The sequence below is a fragment of the Mustela nigripes genome, chromosome 1 (assembly GCF_022355385.1).
Source record: "Mustela nigripes isolate SB6536 chromosome 1, MUSNIG.SB6536, whole genome shotgun sequence".
Taxonomy (NCBI): Eukaryota; Metazoa; Chordata; class Mammalia; order Carnivora; family Mustelidae; genus Mustela; species Mustela nigripes.
Window position 1 is genome coordinate 151,640,274 of NC_081557.1, and position 18,066 is coordinate 151,658,339.

At 38.5% G+C, this 18,066-nt stretch overlaps 1 protein-coding gene across 2 annotated transcripts in view; it reads left to right on the plus strand.

The window, feature by feature from the left end:
- The first annotated feature begins 1,160 nt into the window (after positions 1 to 1,160).
- NUDT9 (nudix hydrolase 9) overlaps positions 1,161 to 18,066 on the plus strand; it is a 30,854-nt gene continuing 13,948 nt past the window's right edge. The window contains exons 1-5 of one of the 2 annotated variants that reach the window (XM_059375624.1): positions 1,161 to 1,378; positions 7,108 to 7,347; positions 9,814 to 9,909; positions 12,337 to 12,423; positions 17,166 to 17,277. In XM_059375624.1, coding sequence (XP_059231607.1) covers positions 7,151 to 7,347; positions 9,814 to 9,909; positions 12,337 to 12,423; positions 17,166 to 17,277 — 492 coding nt within the window. In that variant the 5' untranslated portion in view covers positions 1,161 to 1,378; positions 7,108 to 7,150. Of the gene's footprint in view, positions 1,379 to 1,578; positions 1,989 to 7,107; positions 7,348 to 9,813; positions 9,910 to 12,336; positions 12,424 to 17,165; positions 17,278 to 18,066 lie in introns of those variants that run through there. The other variant, XM_059375614.1, reaches the window with a different exon arrangement.

Below are 18,066 nucleotides of genomic sequence, written 5' to 3' on the forward strand. Positions count from 1 at the left end.
GAGCTGAAGGCTGAGGCTTAACCCTCTGAGCCACCCAGAAACCCCAGAGCTGAACATTTTAAACAGAGCCCACCTAATTAGATTTCTGGTTTAAGCAGAGGCTAATGGCTGTCAACAATGAGGGCAAAGTGTATCTGACCAGAGGAAGCCAAATTCAGAAATTTATTTTTTAAAAAGCAAACTCATTTTAATAATAGTACTCTACAATCTGAAGGAACTGTCAAAAATAAACCTGGATACTAGCTAAGGACACATTTTATTCAGTAATAACTACTGTGTGGATAAAAACCTCCCTGAAACAGAAGGCAGGAGACTTTTAAAGGCTGGAGTGTGCTAAGGGAAAGGCACTGAGGGGTGTTAAGGGGGTGAGTTGCTGATTCACATGAGTAGGCCATCTGGTTTGTTAGCTGGTGCCTGTCAGAGAAAAAAACTTCTATCTTTATGACAAGAGGCAGCAGTCCGGGATGAAGAAAGATGTCCATTAAAGTTAAGCCCATATTCTCCCACAGGGACTGAGGAGTTCTCTCTCTGAATGATTGCATTTTAAAGTGAGGGGTTCTCAGGTCCTTGAGGAAATAGTTCTGCATAGCAGATTTTTAACACAGAGGGCAGAGAAAGGATTTATAATTGCAACTTTTGAAAGAAACTGCTCTGAGAGAGAGATGTAGGTACTGTCTATCAAGAGGTTTTGCCTGGAACAGTCAATTCTCCTGCACTGTTACCTTTTCCACACAGGCATTTTAAGGGATATTCTGGGACAAGTGTAGGGACAAGGCCTCAAAGTGCTTAAGTCCTGTTAGTATAGTCAAGTCTCTTAGTGTAGAGGTTGTGATGGAGCTGCTATATGCCAAAAGTTCTGCATTCTTCAGTCTTCAGAACAATTCTTCCCAAAGTTTGATTAAGCTGGCTTTTGAGATAGTCAAAGTTTTATAATGTCTGTCCATACCAACCGCTTGAAAAACTGGATTATGTACTTAAAAGTTAAATATTTGCCACATGAAGAAGATAATGAATATAAAAAATTAAAGAGCCAGATTACAAACTGTTTTGTACAGATATGAATTACCAATCTTCAGTCTGGCAGTCTGGTTAATTTTTGCCCCTTGTTTGTCTTGGGTGTTGCTCTGCATTCCTGCTGCAAGCCGAGCAGCCGGCTCACAGCTGGTTTGCTCCTCCCGGGTTTGCCAGGGCCACATCCGGCAAACCTCTGTCAAATTTAGCGACTTGGTAAAAGAGGAAGAGAAAAGCCTTAAGTGGACTGCAAACCTCTTAAGTACCTCTTTTGCCACCAACTTCTTCAGATAGGATTAGGACACCCGTTGTTAACTACGGGTGAAGGAGCCTATAACTCCCTTCTGCCGATAAATAAAAATAACAGGTAAACAACCTTCTTTCAATCACTTTTCTTTCCTTCCCCATTCCCCCCCCCCCCCCTTCCAGCTCCCCTTCTTTCACTTTCTCCTTTTTCGGGCGCTTTTTCGGTTCAGTTCCCCCACTCCACCCCAAGTACGCCTGCGCACACTGGGAGGTCGAAAAAGCAGAGCGCCGCGAAGCCGGCGCTGTTCTTGCTTTACGGCGCGGCTTACAGCGCTGTTACGGACGCGGGAGGTCACGGGACCCGCGTAGCCGTTCCTCGGCTGCCGGCGCTGGTACCGTCCGCGTCGCCGGCGGCTCTGGTTCCCTTCGTCTCACCGGTGCCAGCGGGGGATTATTTGGGGAGAGCTCCCGGTCTTGTGTGTTTCTGTGAAAGGCGTAGATACTCCTTCCCCGAAGGGCGGCCCGGTCCTAATGCCCGCTAGATACCTGGGGCCGTGAGGCGGACGGACGCTGTGGCCCCAGCTAAGCGTGACCTCGCTCCGCGAAGCCGCCCGCGGGCAGCTGATGGCTGAACGCATCCTGGGAAAGACGTTAGCCACAGTGTCTCTTTCGGTGGCCTTGGCCTCTGTGACTGTCAAGTCCTCGGGCTGTTGCAGTATTCCGGCGTGCAGGTATTTTCTCTCTAGTGCTGCCTTCGGAGTCTTCGGGTTGTGGGTGGAGCCGGCGTCCGGTCCTGCGGATTCCGTAGGCTTTGCGTGCATCTTGAGTTTTTATCGCGCTGTTCACGTTTTCACAAAGACTCCCCAAATGTTTTATTTACCTTTTGAGGAAAAATGGTGGTAGTAATTTTTCTTCGTCTCTGATGCTGAAATACGCCATTCTCCATAAGTCGCCAGTATTACCGTTTTCCGAGAGTTTAAATAGCACTTGTTCGGTCGTGGGTGGTGCCCCGTGCCATTCTCCCTGGTTGATACTTAAAACATTGTGATGAAAATTATTACATGCATATAGTTTAAAGATGTGAACAGTATAAATGGTGTAAAATGAAAAGTATAAGTCGTCATTCCTCCTCACCACCTCGTTTTAAATATATATTTATCATCTCTCTCTTTACCCCTGGGTAAATTTAGGGATTTACGGTATCTCACACTGCCTCCTACTTTTATATATCCCCCCCCCCTTAATTCATTGTTCAGTAAACACGAGGTCCTAGATATTATGCCAGGTACAGAGTAAGGAACGAGTTTGATGTCTAGGAATGGTTTTCAAGAAATTCTTCTCGTTTGGCATGTCCTGTTTACTTTGAGCAAAAGGAAATTTTCTTCAGTCCTTCCTCTCCCCCCCCACCCCCGTTTTTGTCCTGTCTCCCCCTCCCCCCACCCTGGGACTCTTGTGATAACTGTTGGACCTTCTGGGTTAAACCTCTTGGTTCTCTTTTTCTCTCATTTTCTATTCGTTTGTCCTTTTTGTATGGTGTTCTTAGAGATTTTACTCAAATTTATCTTCCAGATTACTAATTCGGACTTCATCTATCTATTGTGTCATCTGTTCTATTGAGTTGTCAATTTTGACAAGAACTTCTTTTTCTCTAGTTGCTCTTCTTAATAGCAGCCTTTTCATATTTTATGGATATAAAAACTTCTGAATCTGTAAAAATGATAATTAAAATAAATTATCTTCTATTTCATGAATTAACTGTTGGGTGTTAATGGTCCTGTACTTTTTGGTCCTTTTTTCTTCTGTTTTTTTCTTAAACATCTGGTGGGCGCCAGTTATTGGCTTATCTTTTGATTAATGTAGGTAATAGACATTGTTTTCTCTAAATGGGAGGACTGATAGAACATTGGCACATAGACTGGAAGGTTTCAGGTGAGTGTGTGTGAGCAGGTGGCCAGTGCACAGGCTGGGAATGCTCGCCTTCCCCTTTCCAGGATTTATACTAGTGGAGTGAATTCTCTGCTGAGCATAGCTGCCTTAACTGTATATCCTCGTGTGAACTGTGGAGATTTTAAGCCTAAATTGCTGCTGTATTCTATAACACCAGTATCACAATAGGGGTTCTAGTCTTCCATTTTAACTTTTTGGTTTTATTCCAGGGGCAGACATAACTAATGCCAACTTTTTATTTGGGGAAGGAGGGTGACCGATTTCCATGGTTATTGCCCCACTGCACACTTAGGACAGTTGGGTCCACTAGTCCAAGCTTGAAACCACTCAGGCCACCTCTTTTAGGAATGGCATCTCTCACCCAGCTTTTTGTGCATATTCTCAAATATAATTTGTTGTATTTTGGTTTGTAGGTCAGTATGAGCCCATCCACTTTCTACCTAAAATTGGTTACAATCTCTTTTTTTAAAATTTTTATTTAATTTTTAAATTTCAGTGTTCCAGAGTTGGTTACAATCTCTTATTCAGAGATGTTCTATTTAGAACACTCTTATTCAGAGTGTTCTATTCTCTCTCCTGCTATGGATTTTGTTGCCTTTTGTACATCTTTATCTCTTTTCAGTGGGATCTGGGAGGGAAGGAATAAACATCTATGCTTTTTATAATATAACATCATGTGTCAACCAAATTCCAATTAAGGTAAAAATTAACAAAATTAATAAACAAATATTCCAAGTTAAAAAACCAAACTATAGGGGCGCCTGGGTGGCTCAGTGGGTTAAGCTGCTGCCTTCAGCTCAGGTCATGATCTCAGGGTCCTGGGATCGAGCCCCGCATCGGGCTCTCTGCTCAGCAGGGAGCCTGCTTCCTCCTCTCTCTCTTCCTGCCTCTCTGCCTGCTTGTCATCTCTCTCTGTCGAATAAATAAATAAAATCTTTAAAAAAAAAAAAAAAAAACCAAACTATATTCTTTGGAAGTTATGAGGGCTATTTTTGATAGATGCCACTACAACAATGTAAAATTGCTTACCAGTTACTCTCTCTCTTTTTTTAAAGATTTACTTATTTTATTTTAGATTTATTTTAGAGATTGTGTGTCAGTGGGGGGAGAGGGCAGAGGGAGAAGGAGAAAGAAGAGTTTTCAAACAGACTCCCCACAGAGCACAGCGCCAAGGAGGGGCTCCATCACAGGACCCTGAGATCATGACCTGAACTGAAATCAAGAGTCTGATACTTAACTGACCAGGCACCCCAGTTACTCTTCATTTTTATAATACTTGGAACCCCAGGTGATGTGAGGGTATATCTAAACCCAGTGACTGCTTATTGATGCCCAGAAGTTTTTAATTTTGTTATAGTCCAGTTTATCTATTTTTCTTTGTTGCCTGTGCTTTTGGTTATATCCAAGAAATCATTGTCAAATTTAGTGACATGAAATTTTCCCTGTATGTTTTCTTTTAAGAGTTTTATAGTTTTAGGTCTATGTTTGGGTCTTTGATCCATTTTGCATTAGGGTTTACATATGCTGTAAAGTAAGGGACCATCTTCATTTGCATGTGGATATCTAATTTTTCCAGCCCCATTTGTTGAAAAGACTGTCCTTTCCTGTTGAATAGTCTTGGCACCCTTGTCAAAAATCGTTTGACTGTCTATATGAGGGTTTATATGTGGGTTGTCCATTCTATCCTATTGATCTATATGTCTGTCTTTGTGCCACTATTACACTGTTATGATTACTATAGCTTTATAGTAAGTTTTAGAATTAGGAAGTATGTCACTTCAACTTTTTCGTTTTCAAGGGACTGTTTGGGGTCCCTTCTTTGTGATCTTGGGAAGTTTTCAGTCTTTCACTATTACACCAAAAAATGGGCTTTTTGTATATGGCCTTTAATATGTTGAGATAGTTTTCTTCTTCTTCTTCTTTTTTTTTTTTTTTAAAGATTTTATTTATTGATTTGAAATAGAGAGAGAGAGATCACAAGTAGTCAGAGAGGCAGGCAGAGAGAGTGAGAAGCGGACTCCCTGCTGAGCAGAGAGCCCGATGCGGGCCTCGATCCCAGGACCCTGAGATCATGACCTGAGTCCAAGGCAGAGGCTTAACCCACTGAGCCACCCAGGCGCCCTTCTTCTTCTTCTTCTTCTTTTTTTTTTTGCTTTTTATTTGAGGTAGTTTTCTTCTTTTCCTAGTTTTTTTTAATGTTTTTATTGTGAAAGGGTGTTGGATTATGGCAAACTTTTACTGTATAAGTTGGGATGATCATTTGTTTTTTTCCTTTGTCCTGTTAATGTGTATTATGTTGATTGATTTTTTTTTTTTAAGATTTTATTTATTTATTTATTTGTCAGAATGGGAGAGAGTGCACAGCAGAGTGGCAGGCAGAGGCAGAGAGAGAAGCAGGCTCCCTGCCGAGCAAGGAGCCTGATGCGGGACTCCATCCTAGAACGCCAGGATCATGACCCGAGCTGAAGGCAGCAAGTCTAACTGACTGAGCCACCCAGGCGTCCCTGATTTTTATATGTTTAAACATCCTTGCATTCCCATAAATCTCACTTGGTCATCATGTCTCATCCTTTAAATGTGCTCTTGAATTTTGTTTGCTATTATTTTGTTGAGGATTTTTGCATCAATGTGCATCAGGGATATTGGTCTATAGTTTTCTAGTTTTCTAGTAGTGTCTTTGTCTGGCTTTGATATCGGGATAATAATGGTGGCCTCACAGAAAAAAATTGGATATATTCAGTTTTTTTGGAAGAATCTGAGGGGGATTGGTGTTAATTCTTTACATGTTTCATGGAATTCACCAACAAAGCCGCTGTCTCCCAAGTGTTTCTTTGTCAGGAGTAAATAAATACGGTTTTTGCATCACCTTTTAAACTTATTTATAGGGATGCCTGAGTAGCTCAGTCGGTTAAGCATCTGTTATTTTGGCCTAGGTCATGATCCTGAGGTCCTGGGATTGAGTCCCACAATGGAGCCTGCTTCTCCCTCTGCCTGCCGCTCCCCCGCTTGTGCTCTCTCTCTCTCTCTGCCAAATAAATAAAATCCTTTAAAAAATAATAGTATTTATATAACCCCATTCAAATTTCACGACTGTCTTGCAAAAAAAAATTTTTTTCCCTTTTTTGGTTCAAGAACCAAGCCCAGATCATTGATTGCATTTAGTTTTCATGTCTCTTTACTCTGCATCTAACTGGAAGAGTCCTCCATCTTTCATGATGTTGTTACCTCTTGAAAGAGTACACATATTTATTTTGCAAGCTGTCCCTTGAACTGATTCTGTTCTATTACTTCTTTATGTTTTTGATTCTGGTCATACATTCTGGTAAGGAATACTTCAGAAATGATAACTGTGTACTTACCAGTGTATGAAACAAGGAGACACAGCACATTGACTTTATTTCACCACCCTAGCCAGTTGGTGTTTGTCTGATCATTGATATTGTGAGAACAGGGAAGGGACGCTGTCATCAGTTTAGAACTCGTGTATTTATCATAGTCTGGCTTTCTGTAGTATTATTCCGTAGTACTTCTTGTTCTTTTTTGTGTCATTTTTGCCATACATTTTATACATGTGTTAGACTACAGACTATTTTCAAAGAAAGTCTTTTACATTTGTTTTTAGGTTGCATTTTCATAACTTCCCCAACTTTTATGCTAAAAAAGGTAAGCTTCTGTCCCTTGTTCTCAGCTAAAAGAAATACAATGAGTTGGTTCCAATTAATAAAATTTGGCAATATTTAAAAAATTTTTACATTTGAAAATAATTTTCTCATAGATGTTAGACTTGTATACTTTGAAATTGAGAAGTATGTTTTTGGGTCTTTGAGTTAGGTTCTTTATTTTTAATTTTTTTTTTTTTTTTGGTATTTATGTAAAACATTTTTTACCTTTTTTTCTTTTCAGAAACACATTTTCATCCTTTGGGTTTCATCTTAGCTCGAACATCATGTCTACTTCTAATGGTGCCAAAGAGAATTCCCACAACAAGGCTCGGACATCTCCTTACCCGGGTTCAAAAGTCCAACGCAGCCAGGTTCCTAATGAGAAAGTAGGCTGGTTTGTTGAGTGGCAAGACTATAATCCTGTGGAGTACACTGCAGTTTCTGTCTTGGCAGGACCGAGGTGGGCAGATCCTCAGATTAGGTGAGCAGATTTGCTGGCATTAGCTGGTAGCTGGGTGTAAGATGGTAAAGAGAATGGTTGTATTTGTAAGTTACCATTTTGACAGAGCTGAAAAATTATTTTTACCTAGTGTTTGACTTTGTCAGAACTCAGTTTCCACATTGGCTTGAATGCTTGCTAAAGCAAGACAGTCCATGTTTGCTGTTCTCTTGGGGGTTTTATGATGATTCTTCCAAAAAGTAAATCTGTTTTACTGTGGAGTTGGTTTATAGAATGGCAAGTGGTGGTACTTATTTTTATTTGTTCTGTTTAGGTTATCAGTAGAATATCTTTTGTGGTTATTTTCCACCATAGCTAGACTCGTATTTGAAGTAGTGAAAATATTTTTCAGAATTTTTTCAGATTACTAGGAACAGGAGGATCATAAAATTAGAGCAGTGGGACAAAAATAAAGAAGGGATAGATAAAGGATAGAGAAGAAAACAAGCACTCAAGCCAAAATCCTTTGACTAAATTCATGGAAGTACATCAATTCACATTTTATGTTTATGTTCTTTTTTTTTTTTTAATTTTATTTATTCATTTGACAGAGAGAAATCACAAGTAGATGGAGAGGCAGACAGAGAGAGAGAGAGAGAGGGAAGCAGGCTCCCTGCTGAGCAGAGAGCCCGATGCGGGACTGCGGGACTCGATCCCAGGACCCAAGCCGAAGGCAGCGGCTCAACCCACTGAGCCACCCAGGCGCCCCTGTTTATGTTCTTTTAATGAATATAATGATAGAACTTTTTAATGTGCTAACTATGAACTAAGTATTGCACTAATCATTTTATAAACATTATTTTATTCTTATAATTATTCTGGAAGACAGACAGGGTTGTTATTTCTGCTTTGTAGAAAAAACACACACGAAGAATGGAAGCACAGAAAGGTTGCCCTTTACATCTGGTCACAGAGCCAGTAGATGGTGAAGCTTGGACTTGAACTCTGTGTGACTCCTAGGATTCATGCTTTTAACCACTCTGCTAAACTGCTACCGTGGTTTTAGAACAGTTTTATAAATTTGATTTAATGGGCCAATTTATTATAAATGCTTCCCAAGGGATTATTAGTCAGATAAGTAAAAAATGTTGCTAGTTAGTACATTAGGTTAAACTTTACCATGGTCTTACTGCTGTGACTTGATTTTGACCTACAATTTTTTAATTTTATCTGAAGATGTACTTGTAACTTCATGATAGTACTTGGATTATTAATCATGAAGCTAACTTGTGGAGATATCAGTAGCTTCAGGGAATTCTACTTCCCCCATTTTAGAGTATTTTACATATACATCATGTACAATTAAAATTAATGGTGTCAGCAAGGGTGCTATATAGTGTAAACAGGAAGATTGAATACATTTTCTTACATTTTCATTCAGTTTATTTTTTAGGAGTTGAATTTATATCACCATCTAAGTCAAGCTTTATTACTAACATTAATATTTCAATTATGATTAGTTTCATGCTTTTTTTCCCCAGTGGTGAGTATCTGGAGTCCTAAAAGCATTGTAACACTGGTTTTATAATGTCATGATTTTTACCATGTAATTCTTTTTATTTGTGTGTTAGATGGAAGATTGGTTAGAAGTCTTGAAAAAATGTCTGATCATTCAAATTGGAACTTGTTTTCATAATAGAGCACAAATACTTCTTTGTTCACTTACTGAAATTAAAGCAAGAAAAAACCTAAAACTTAGGTCAGAACTGCCTATGAACAATGTAGTGCTATACAACTATTCACTATCAATGCAGTTATGTCACTGGTTTCCTAATGGTGAGGGAAGTAGTTTATTTAAATTTACATTAAAAATATTTTTATTGAGGAATGATGGGTACAGTAGAGTGCACATTTCTTATGTATGCTTCTATAGCTCAGAACGATTTTATGTTTATATGGCTTTACCATGGAGATCAAGATTTAGAACATTTCCAGCATATATCTATTTTAGTCTACATCATAGTTGTTACGAAGTTTTAGGGTAAATTCACTGTTTTGTGGGTTTACTTTGATGAAAATATTAGCTAGTATATATTTGAGGAAATTAAAATTACTTTGAGACAGTAAAAACATCAAGATCTCAGAAAGGGGTCTTATTTTGCGATCCACATAGGAACCACCAGTTGCTGTATTGTGCCCACAGACAATACCTCTTTGCTAATAGTAACGTAGACTTTTTTTTGTAGCATGTGGGAGGAGCTGCAGATTTTCTGTATAGTCCTTCCTAGAGGGATTATAATACACATCCTGTATTATAAGGTGTTTCAGTAAACACTTATTTTAAGAACCTGTTTCAAAGGAATAAGATGGATTTGTAAATGAAAACTGGCTCTTAAAAAATTAAGTTTCAGGCCTACTTTATTATAAATAACAGATTGACTGGCATTAGTGAGCTCTTGGTAGTATTAGGCCATTATTTCATATTTTGCTTTCATATTCTCATTCCAGTGAAAGTAACTTCTCTCCCAAGTTTAATGAAAAAGATGGGCATGTTGAGAGAAAGAGCCAGAATGGTTTGTATGAGATTGAAAATGGAAGACCCAGGTAGGTACTGGGGATGGATATCTTACAATAATGGGTCTTCTAAGGGTAGAAAACCCAGTTAACATTTATCGAGTACTTGTATGTGCCAGACACTGTACAGAATTTATACGTGTGATCTAATTAAAACACTACAATAACCCTGTGGGTGGATATTTTTAGTTCCATTTATAGATAAGGAGAAAGAATGTAAGCAGTTTGCATACAGTAAGTGGGAGAAGCAGGATTTGAATGCACTTTTTTGTAACTCCACTTTGAAGGTGGAAATAACTGAGTTAATGAACAGAATGGAGGGGTGCCTGGCTGGCTCAGTCAGTAGAGCATGTGACTCTTGATTTGGGGGTTGTGAGTTGGAGACCCACATTAGGTGTAGGTATTACTTTAAAAAAGTTAGGAAGAACTGTGAAAATAAGCATGCCTCAACTAAAACAAAAAAAAGAGCAGAGATCTGTAGTCACACTTCTTACCTTGGAAAAGTGTGATTGTATTCTTAGTTCCTCAAGGACAAGGCAGTGATAGTGCTCCTCTTACCATAACCTGGTCCTTCAGTTTTGCTAAATTCAGTCTTTGGTCATAGCTTCACTTTTCTGTGTTACTGGGTCTTTTGATTATTTATTTATTTATTTATTACGACTTTATTTATTCATTTGACAGACAGAGATCACAAGTAGGCAGAGAAGCAGGCAGAGAGAGAGGAAGGGAAGCAGGCTCCCTGCTGAGCAGAGAGCCCGATGCTGGCTCAATCCCAGAATCCTGGGATCGTGTCCTGAGCTGAAGGCAGAGGCTTTAACCCACTGAGCCACCCAGGCGTCCTTTATTGGATCTTTTTAATAACATTGCATTTGACTTACTCCTTGGGTTCTTTTTCTGGATAGAATATATTAAAAGATATATTTAAAAATATATGTTAAAAGATACATACCCATGTAAAAGGAAAGGCAGCAAAGGCAAGATAGCATATTGTTTTAGCCAAGAGTCTGACTAATAGAAACAATTCTAGCTTGCCTGAGTAACAGGTGAACTTTAGGTTGATAGGATCATCTCAAGGAGGCTGAAGCATAAGTGCAGCTAACTTTAGGAAAGGGGGGGAATTGAAAATCCATCTCTGCTTTCTTTACATGTTGCATTTATTTCTCTTTCACTGCAAACAACTTTTTCTGCTTCTCAGGCTACAGGATAGTCTATGTGTCTTTTCCATAGTTTCTGATGTACAAGTTAGAGGCTTAGCCATCTAAAAATCTAACATTCTCTCTCTTAATACTGGTTTTGATCATTTTTATTCAGGGGTGTCTGGTTACATGGAATAAAACATAGTTGTTGGCTGCCTTGTCCCTCCCCCTGTGAGCTTGAAAAGTAAAACTGTTGTCACCTGGCCAGGTGTCTTGTCTTTATTTGTAAGTCTTGCTGAAATATTTCAAGAGCCTGGTACAAAAACAATAGCAAAACTCATTCAACTTGCATAATAGTCACAGGGAAAACCAGAATAAAAAGAGATGGATGATAGGGAAAATTTGGGCTCTGTGTTTATTTACCTTCTTGTATTGGGAGAACAAAAGATAAAATCATAATTAGATAAGACTGTAGGTTACAGTGTTGTACTTGTACATAATGAAAGTTGAACATTAAGGAATAATGACTGGAATAAAATTACGCATGAGTGTTGCCATGTTTACCTGATAGATTTTTTTAACATTGGGTTGTGCTATTTGGTTAAACAGTAAGTTGGCATTTTTATAAAACTGTTTTCTTTAAAAATATTGAAATCCTCAATAATACTACTACCTCATTATATGATACAAAATATATATTATTGGTAATAAACATCCAGAACCCACTGAGAATAAATGGACTTTTAAAAGTAACAAAAATAAGAGTGGAGGAACGTGTGACTCTTGATCTTGGGGTTATGGGTTTGAGCCTCACATTGTGCATAGGGATTACTTAAAATGAATTTTAAAAAAAGTAACAAAACTACTTCATGAGAAGGATTTTATGAGATGGGAGTTAAGAAAAGGGAGTGGTGAGAAAGTGAAGATGAGGATGGGTATCTTGAAAGATAAATCATCACTGTTGTAGAGATAGATGATGACTAGGTACAGACCATTCATTTGTTCTGTTGTACGAGTCCAGAAAAGTGCTGGTTTAAATTTAGGAATATAGACGAAAACTCAAAAAGTTCTCATATTGAGAACGACTTTGAAAATGAGATCGTCTCCTGGTTCAAGCTCAGAGCTCAGACATGCACACAAAAAAGTTAAATAACAGTGTAAGGAAATACGTAATTTTAGTGCCAGATATGTGATAATGCTAGTGGATTTGAGATGAGATATTATTTCCCTCTTACTGTACTTACTGCCTTCTTCTGGGTCATATCAAGTTACGTTAAAAAAAGATGGACACATTCAATTGTTTTTACATTTTTTGTCCCAGAAATCCTGCAGGACGGACAGGACTGGTTGGCCGGGGGCTTTTGGGGCGATGGGGCCCAAATCATGCTGCGGATCCCATCATAACCAGGTAAGAATGAAAACATTTCAGTAGCAGAGAGCCAAGTGATTGGAGAAATATGGACTGTAACCACATGTTTACATATACACATATATGTATGTTTGTGTATATATAATGTGTACTTGCATAAGTGTGTGTGGTTGTATATATACATGTATGTATATAGGTATACTTGTGAAGTCTGTATTTTAAAGGGACATCATGTGAAATCATACTGATAGAAGTGTGAAGATATAGTTTTAGGCATTATCTGAACAAAGTTAACTCACCTGGTATTTACTGAACATCTCTTTGTTCACAGAATTGAGTAGGTGTTTTGGAGGATATAAAAAAGTAAAAGAATCTTAAGTTTCAGCTCCCTGTCACAGAAGAGCTATGGCTTCATTTGCAAGATGAAAAATATGAAATCAGAAAGCATGTCAAGGTTAAAAAAAAAACACAAAACATGTCAGGTAACATGGGTGATAACAGGATGCTTTAGAATATTAGATGAGGGGTGCTTGGATAGCTCAGTAGGTTAAGTGTCTGACTCTTGATTTTGGCTCAGGTCATGATCTCAGGTCCTGAGCTCAAGCCCTGCATTGGGCTCTGTGCTGGGCATGGAGCCTGCTTAAATTCTTTTCTCTCCTTCTCCTTCTGTGCCCCCCACCCCATTAGATTAGATGTGGGTCATGATGATGGTAAACTGGAGCACCCAAGTAAGGCGTTGTTAAGGAGGCGGACTTGAGCTGAGCTTGAAGCTTGGATAGCGGAACAGCAGGAGAGCCAAGAAGTTGGCTTGTAGTAGTATCTGAGTACTGAGGGCCAGTGAAAAACCAGCTTGGTTGAAGCAGAAGATTTTTGTAGAATAGTGGGTAATTAAGCTTATTTAATTTTTGTTCAATTTTATTGTGGAGAATATTAAATGCCAGAGCTAAGGAGTGTGAACTGGAGGCAGTGAAGATTTCAGAGCAGGGGACAGGCATTCTCTTCCTAAGGGAGGTCTATCTGGTAAGCCAGATTGTATTCAGAAGGCCCCTTGGTGAGCATGAATCAGAATAAAGAAGGTAGGTGAATCCAGTGTTTATATGTACTTGACTGTCTCCGTAGGGATCATCTTTCCAGCACATCTGGAATATTGTATCATCTCTGTCATTCTTTTAATTTCTTTATTTTTAGGATGTCTTCCTTACCAATTCCCTTCTCACATGTAATTGTTAACTTCCCCTTATTTTTTTACTTTATTTTTTTTTTAAGATTTTATTTATTTATTTGACAGTCAGAGATCACAAGTAGGCAGAGAGGCAGGTAGAGAGAGAGAGAGGAGGAAACAGGCTCCCTGCCTAGCAGAGAGCCCGATGCGGGGCTCAATCCCAGGGCCCTGGAATCATGACATGAGCTGAAGGCAGAGGCTTAACCCACTGAGCCACCCAGGTGCCCCTGTTACTTCCCTTTAAATAATGCAAATACCCTCAATATTTTTCCTTCTTTAGTTTTGATATTTTGAGGTCCTTTCTTTCTTTCAGGAGACTTTGTTTTTCTCTGATCTAAGAATATGATTTCATAGTTTAACTCTAGGAAAGTAGCTTATTTCCCTATTTTCAAGTTAGTGGAAGAGCCACCAATATTTGTCCCATTTTATTTGCCTGCTTGCCCTTTCAGTTCTCCTGTCAAAAGAGATCTTTACCCCACCCCTCACCCCTGACTTATCTTTCATCCATCTATCCACCTACCCACCTGCCAGTCCACCTCCCTCCCTATCTGCTTACCTGCGTATCCACCTGCCAACCTACCTATCCATTTCAAATTTCTTTAGAAGCTTTATAGTTCAAATGAAATGGGAAGAGTTAATACATTTTTATTAATGAATGTAAGTAAAAAATATGAATGACAGTATCAGTTTCTTTCCAGTTTTGCTGAGACTAGCTAAAATGAGGAAGGTGTGAAACATTTGAAGCAGGAATGCTAATAAGGGGCCAGGAAGAAAAGGGAAGCTAGAGACTTAAAAGTTAGCTTCTCATTAGCTTATTTTTATCTTTGGTGGAAGAAATATATGGGAGTATATGTGGTAATTTTGTTGCATTGTTTCAAAATAATAGACATTTTGAGCTTAATTCTGTCCTTATACAAATGAGACGCCTGAAGGCTTTGAGATGGTCCATGGTTGTGAAAGAGCCCACAGGTGGCAGAGTCTAGCTTTCAGCTGTGTTGTTAGGTTGATGTTCTTTGCTGCCTCGGTAATGGATCTGTTAACCAATGAGTCCCTTTAAATTGAAGAGGGGCAGTAGAAATGGAGGGAAGAGAAGAATGTACGTAGTTTGTCCATTTGTTTTTCACAAAACTCCTCAAAGTAGGTATTAACTTATCTGTTTGATAGATCTGAAAATGAAAACTCACTGAGGTTAAGTGACTCACCTAAATCTTGTAGATATGAAATTTGAATCACGGGTATTTGTTTTCAGATATTGTGCATGTTCTTTTATACCAGTTTTTCACTAATGAGTAAAAGAGTCACCTAGTCACTTTTAAAGATTCCATTCCCTTTTTTTTCAAGTACTTCATGGTTCAGAACAGCATTGTATAGTATAGAATTTCACAAATGTTCTTGTCCATACTCTCCAGGGCAAGTGTTAATTTTTTCTCTTCCCAGGTGCCTCTCCTAGGATTCTATGTGTACAACTGACATTCCTTTAGATCCTTTAAAATGAAAATGTGTTGGGTAGTGTTAATATATTATTGTGAATAAAATCAGATCAAAAGTTAATGGTGTTAACATTTTCTTTCTAGTTTTGGTGAGACAGGAATGTGTGGGCTATCAGAAGTGGGAAGGGAATATCAATAGTATGTTGAAATACCATTGTCTGTAAATTAAAGGTAGTCAGCTACTTATATAGGGTTGTTTTGAGGTCTAAATGAATAAATACATTAAAGACTTAAAACAATATCAGTTATATAATAAGTGGTGTATAAATGGTTTTTAAGAGATAAAAGTAAAACCTGTGCTCTCTCTATTCTTACCATGTCTGCCTTCAGTCCTATCCTCATCATCATGTACCTGGATCATGGTTAACACTTTTCTAGCCTCCAGTCTTGCTTCCCTCCAGCCTCCATACTTTTGTCAGAGTGAGTGAACTTTCTAAAATACCAGTTGCTTATGGCTTTACTCTACTTTAAAAATATTCTCTGGCTCTCTAAGCAGCTGACCTTGTTTAATTCTTTGCCTACTCCTCCATCCTCATCACACCTCTTGCCCCCACTGATGGCCATGTAGCCAGACTCCACCTGTATTTACAACATACTATTTTACACCTTTGTTTCTTCCTCATGTTATGCCTGTGTCTGGCATCCTTAAAAATTGATGGTGTCTTGTACTAATTGTTCTTTCATTTCTATTTACTCCTCAAACTGTCATTCTCTCTTATTATTTATTCACCTACATATCTAGCTCTGCTGCTAGACTATGAGCTCATTCAAGGCAGGAATTATGGGATGGAATTGGTAGTCAGCCACTATATAAAAAAATTTGGAAACTCGTATTTAAACTCATTTTTTTAGGGGCACTTGGGTGGCTCGGTCACTTAAGTGTCTGCCTTCAGCTCAGGTCATGATCTCAGGGTCCTGGGATCGAGCCCCATGTCGGGCTCCCTGCTCAGTGGGAGGCTGCTTCTTCCTCTCCTTCCTGCCTGTGCTTTCTCCCATTACCTCTGTCCCTATCTGTCTCTCTGTCTTAAATAAATAAATAAGTAGGGCTCCTGGGTGGCTCAGTGGGTTAAATTCTCTGTCTGCGGCTCTGGTCATGATCCTGGAATCCTGGGAATGAGCCACTCATCGGGCTTTCTGCTTGGCGGGGAGCCTGCTTCCTCCTCTCTCTGCCTGCCTCTCCGCCTACTTGCGATCTCTCTGTCAAATAAATAAATAAAATCTTTTAAAAATAAATAAATAAGTAAATCTTAAAAAAAAAAAAAACCCAACCCACCTCATTTATTTCATTGAATCTAATGCCATGCAGTGATTAGATACTAGGCTTTCTTTTTTGGTTTAGTACTGGAAGTTCAAAGTCTTTTATCTTTGCCTAAGTTTGTATTAGAATAATTCTTAAAATTGTGTGTTGAGGGTGGCTGTGGTAGGGGTAGAGAAGGGAAAGGGGAGATGTATCAGCATTTCTGGCAAAGAAGATATGGTTAGAAGAAGTGCGTTCTGAAAGAATTATCTATTTGAAAATTTTTTTGAAAAGATTTTATTTATTTGAGAGAGTGAGCAAGAGTCAGGGGGAGGGGCAAAGGGTGAGGGATAAGCAGACTCTGCAGTGAGCGCAGGGCCCGATGTGGGGCTCAGTCCCATGACCCTGAGATCATTACCTGACCTGAAGTCAAGAGTCGGACACTTAACTGACTGAGCCACCCAGTTGCCCATACACTACTTGTGGTTCTTAAAAAATGTCCTTGGACTATTTTTTAAGTTTATGTCCCTGTCTCTAAATTCTTTTCAGCTTTTAAACTTCTTTTTTTGACAGTGCGTAAGTAGTAAAAACTTTATATTCTGAATTTTTATTCCAGAGAATACAGTATCTTTTATGGAAAGTAGATATCTGGCTTGGTTTGTAAATATAGAGTGTTTCTATTACAAAATAATTTTTTGGTAAAACTAGCTGATTTGAGGTAGACTTATATATGTCTTTTTATAAAGAAAGATATATATAACTTTGTCTCAAGTTTGAGACAGGTCCTTTTCTTTGCTCTAAATCAGTTATGATTTTCTATTATTATTTTTAGGTGGAAACGGGATAGTAGTGGAAATAAAATCACCCACCCCATTTCTGGGAAAAACATCTTACAGTTTGTGGCAATAAAAAGGAAAGACTGTGGAGAATGGGCAATCCCAGGGGTAAGAATTAAAATTAAATCAAATTAATGTTTTAAGTCCTTCTTAGTTGCTTCATTTGCTGCAAGGTTATTTTGTGTGGATCTTTACCCTTCATTTATCTTCCCTCTCTCCCCACTTCAGGAATTCTTTTGTCATTCCTCACTGCAGTGAAGTCTCACTGTCAAGAGCAAGTTTAAGATGATGCATCAAAGTGTTAGAATTTGAGTCTAATTATAAAACCTTTGGAAAAGAACATGGACTTTGGAGTTAGACATAGGCTTGTATCCTGGTCTTTCCACTCAGAGCTGAATATTTGGAGTTCAAACCCTTCTCTTTAAAGTAAAGATAATTGTATTTACTTCATGGGATTACTAGTGATAAAGCACCTGACATAAAGTAGGTATTCATAAATGGTGGATCCCATTTCAGAATTCAACCTCTACTTCAAGTCCGAGTAAAACTGAGAGCATTCTTGTGTTGAATTCTGATAACTTTAGACATTAAAAAAAGATAACTTTTATTACTTACTGTTTCTTGTAGTTTTAAAAAAGTTCCATAATATCATCAGGAATAGTTTATTTTTTTACGTTCATGTCAGTGTATATTTGAAGTGGTATTTTAAAATGGGTATTTGTATTAATAAAAGAAAGTACAAGAACCATATGATATTCTCAGTAGATGCTGAAAAAGCATTTGACAAAGTACAGCATCCTTTCTTGATCAAAACTCTTAAATAGGGATAGAGGGTATATACCTTAATATCATCAAGCCATCTATGAAAAACCCACAGCGAATATCATTCTCAATGGA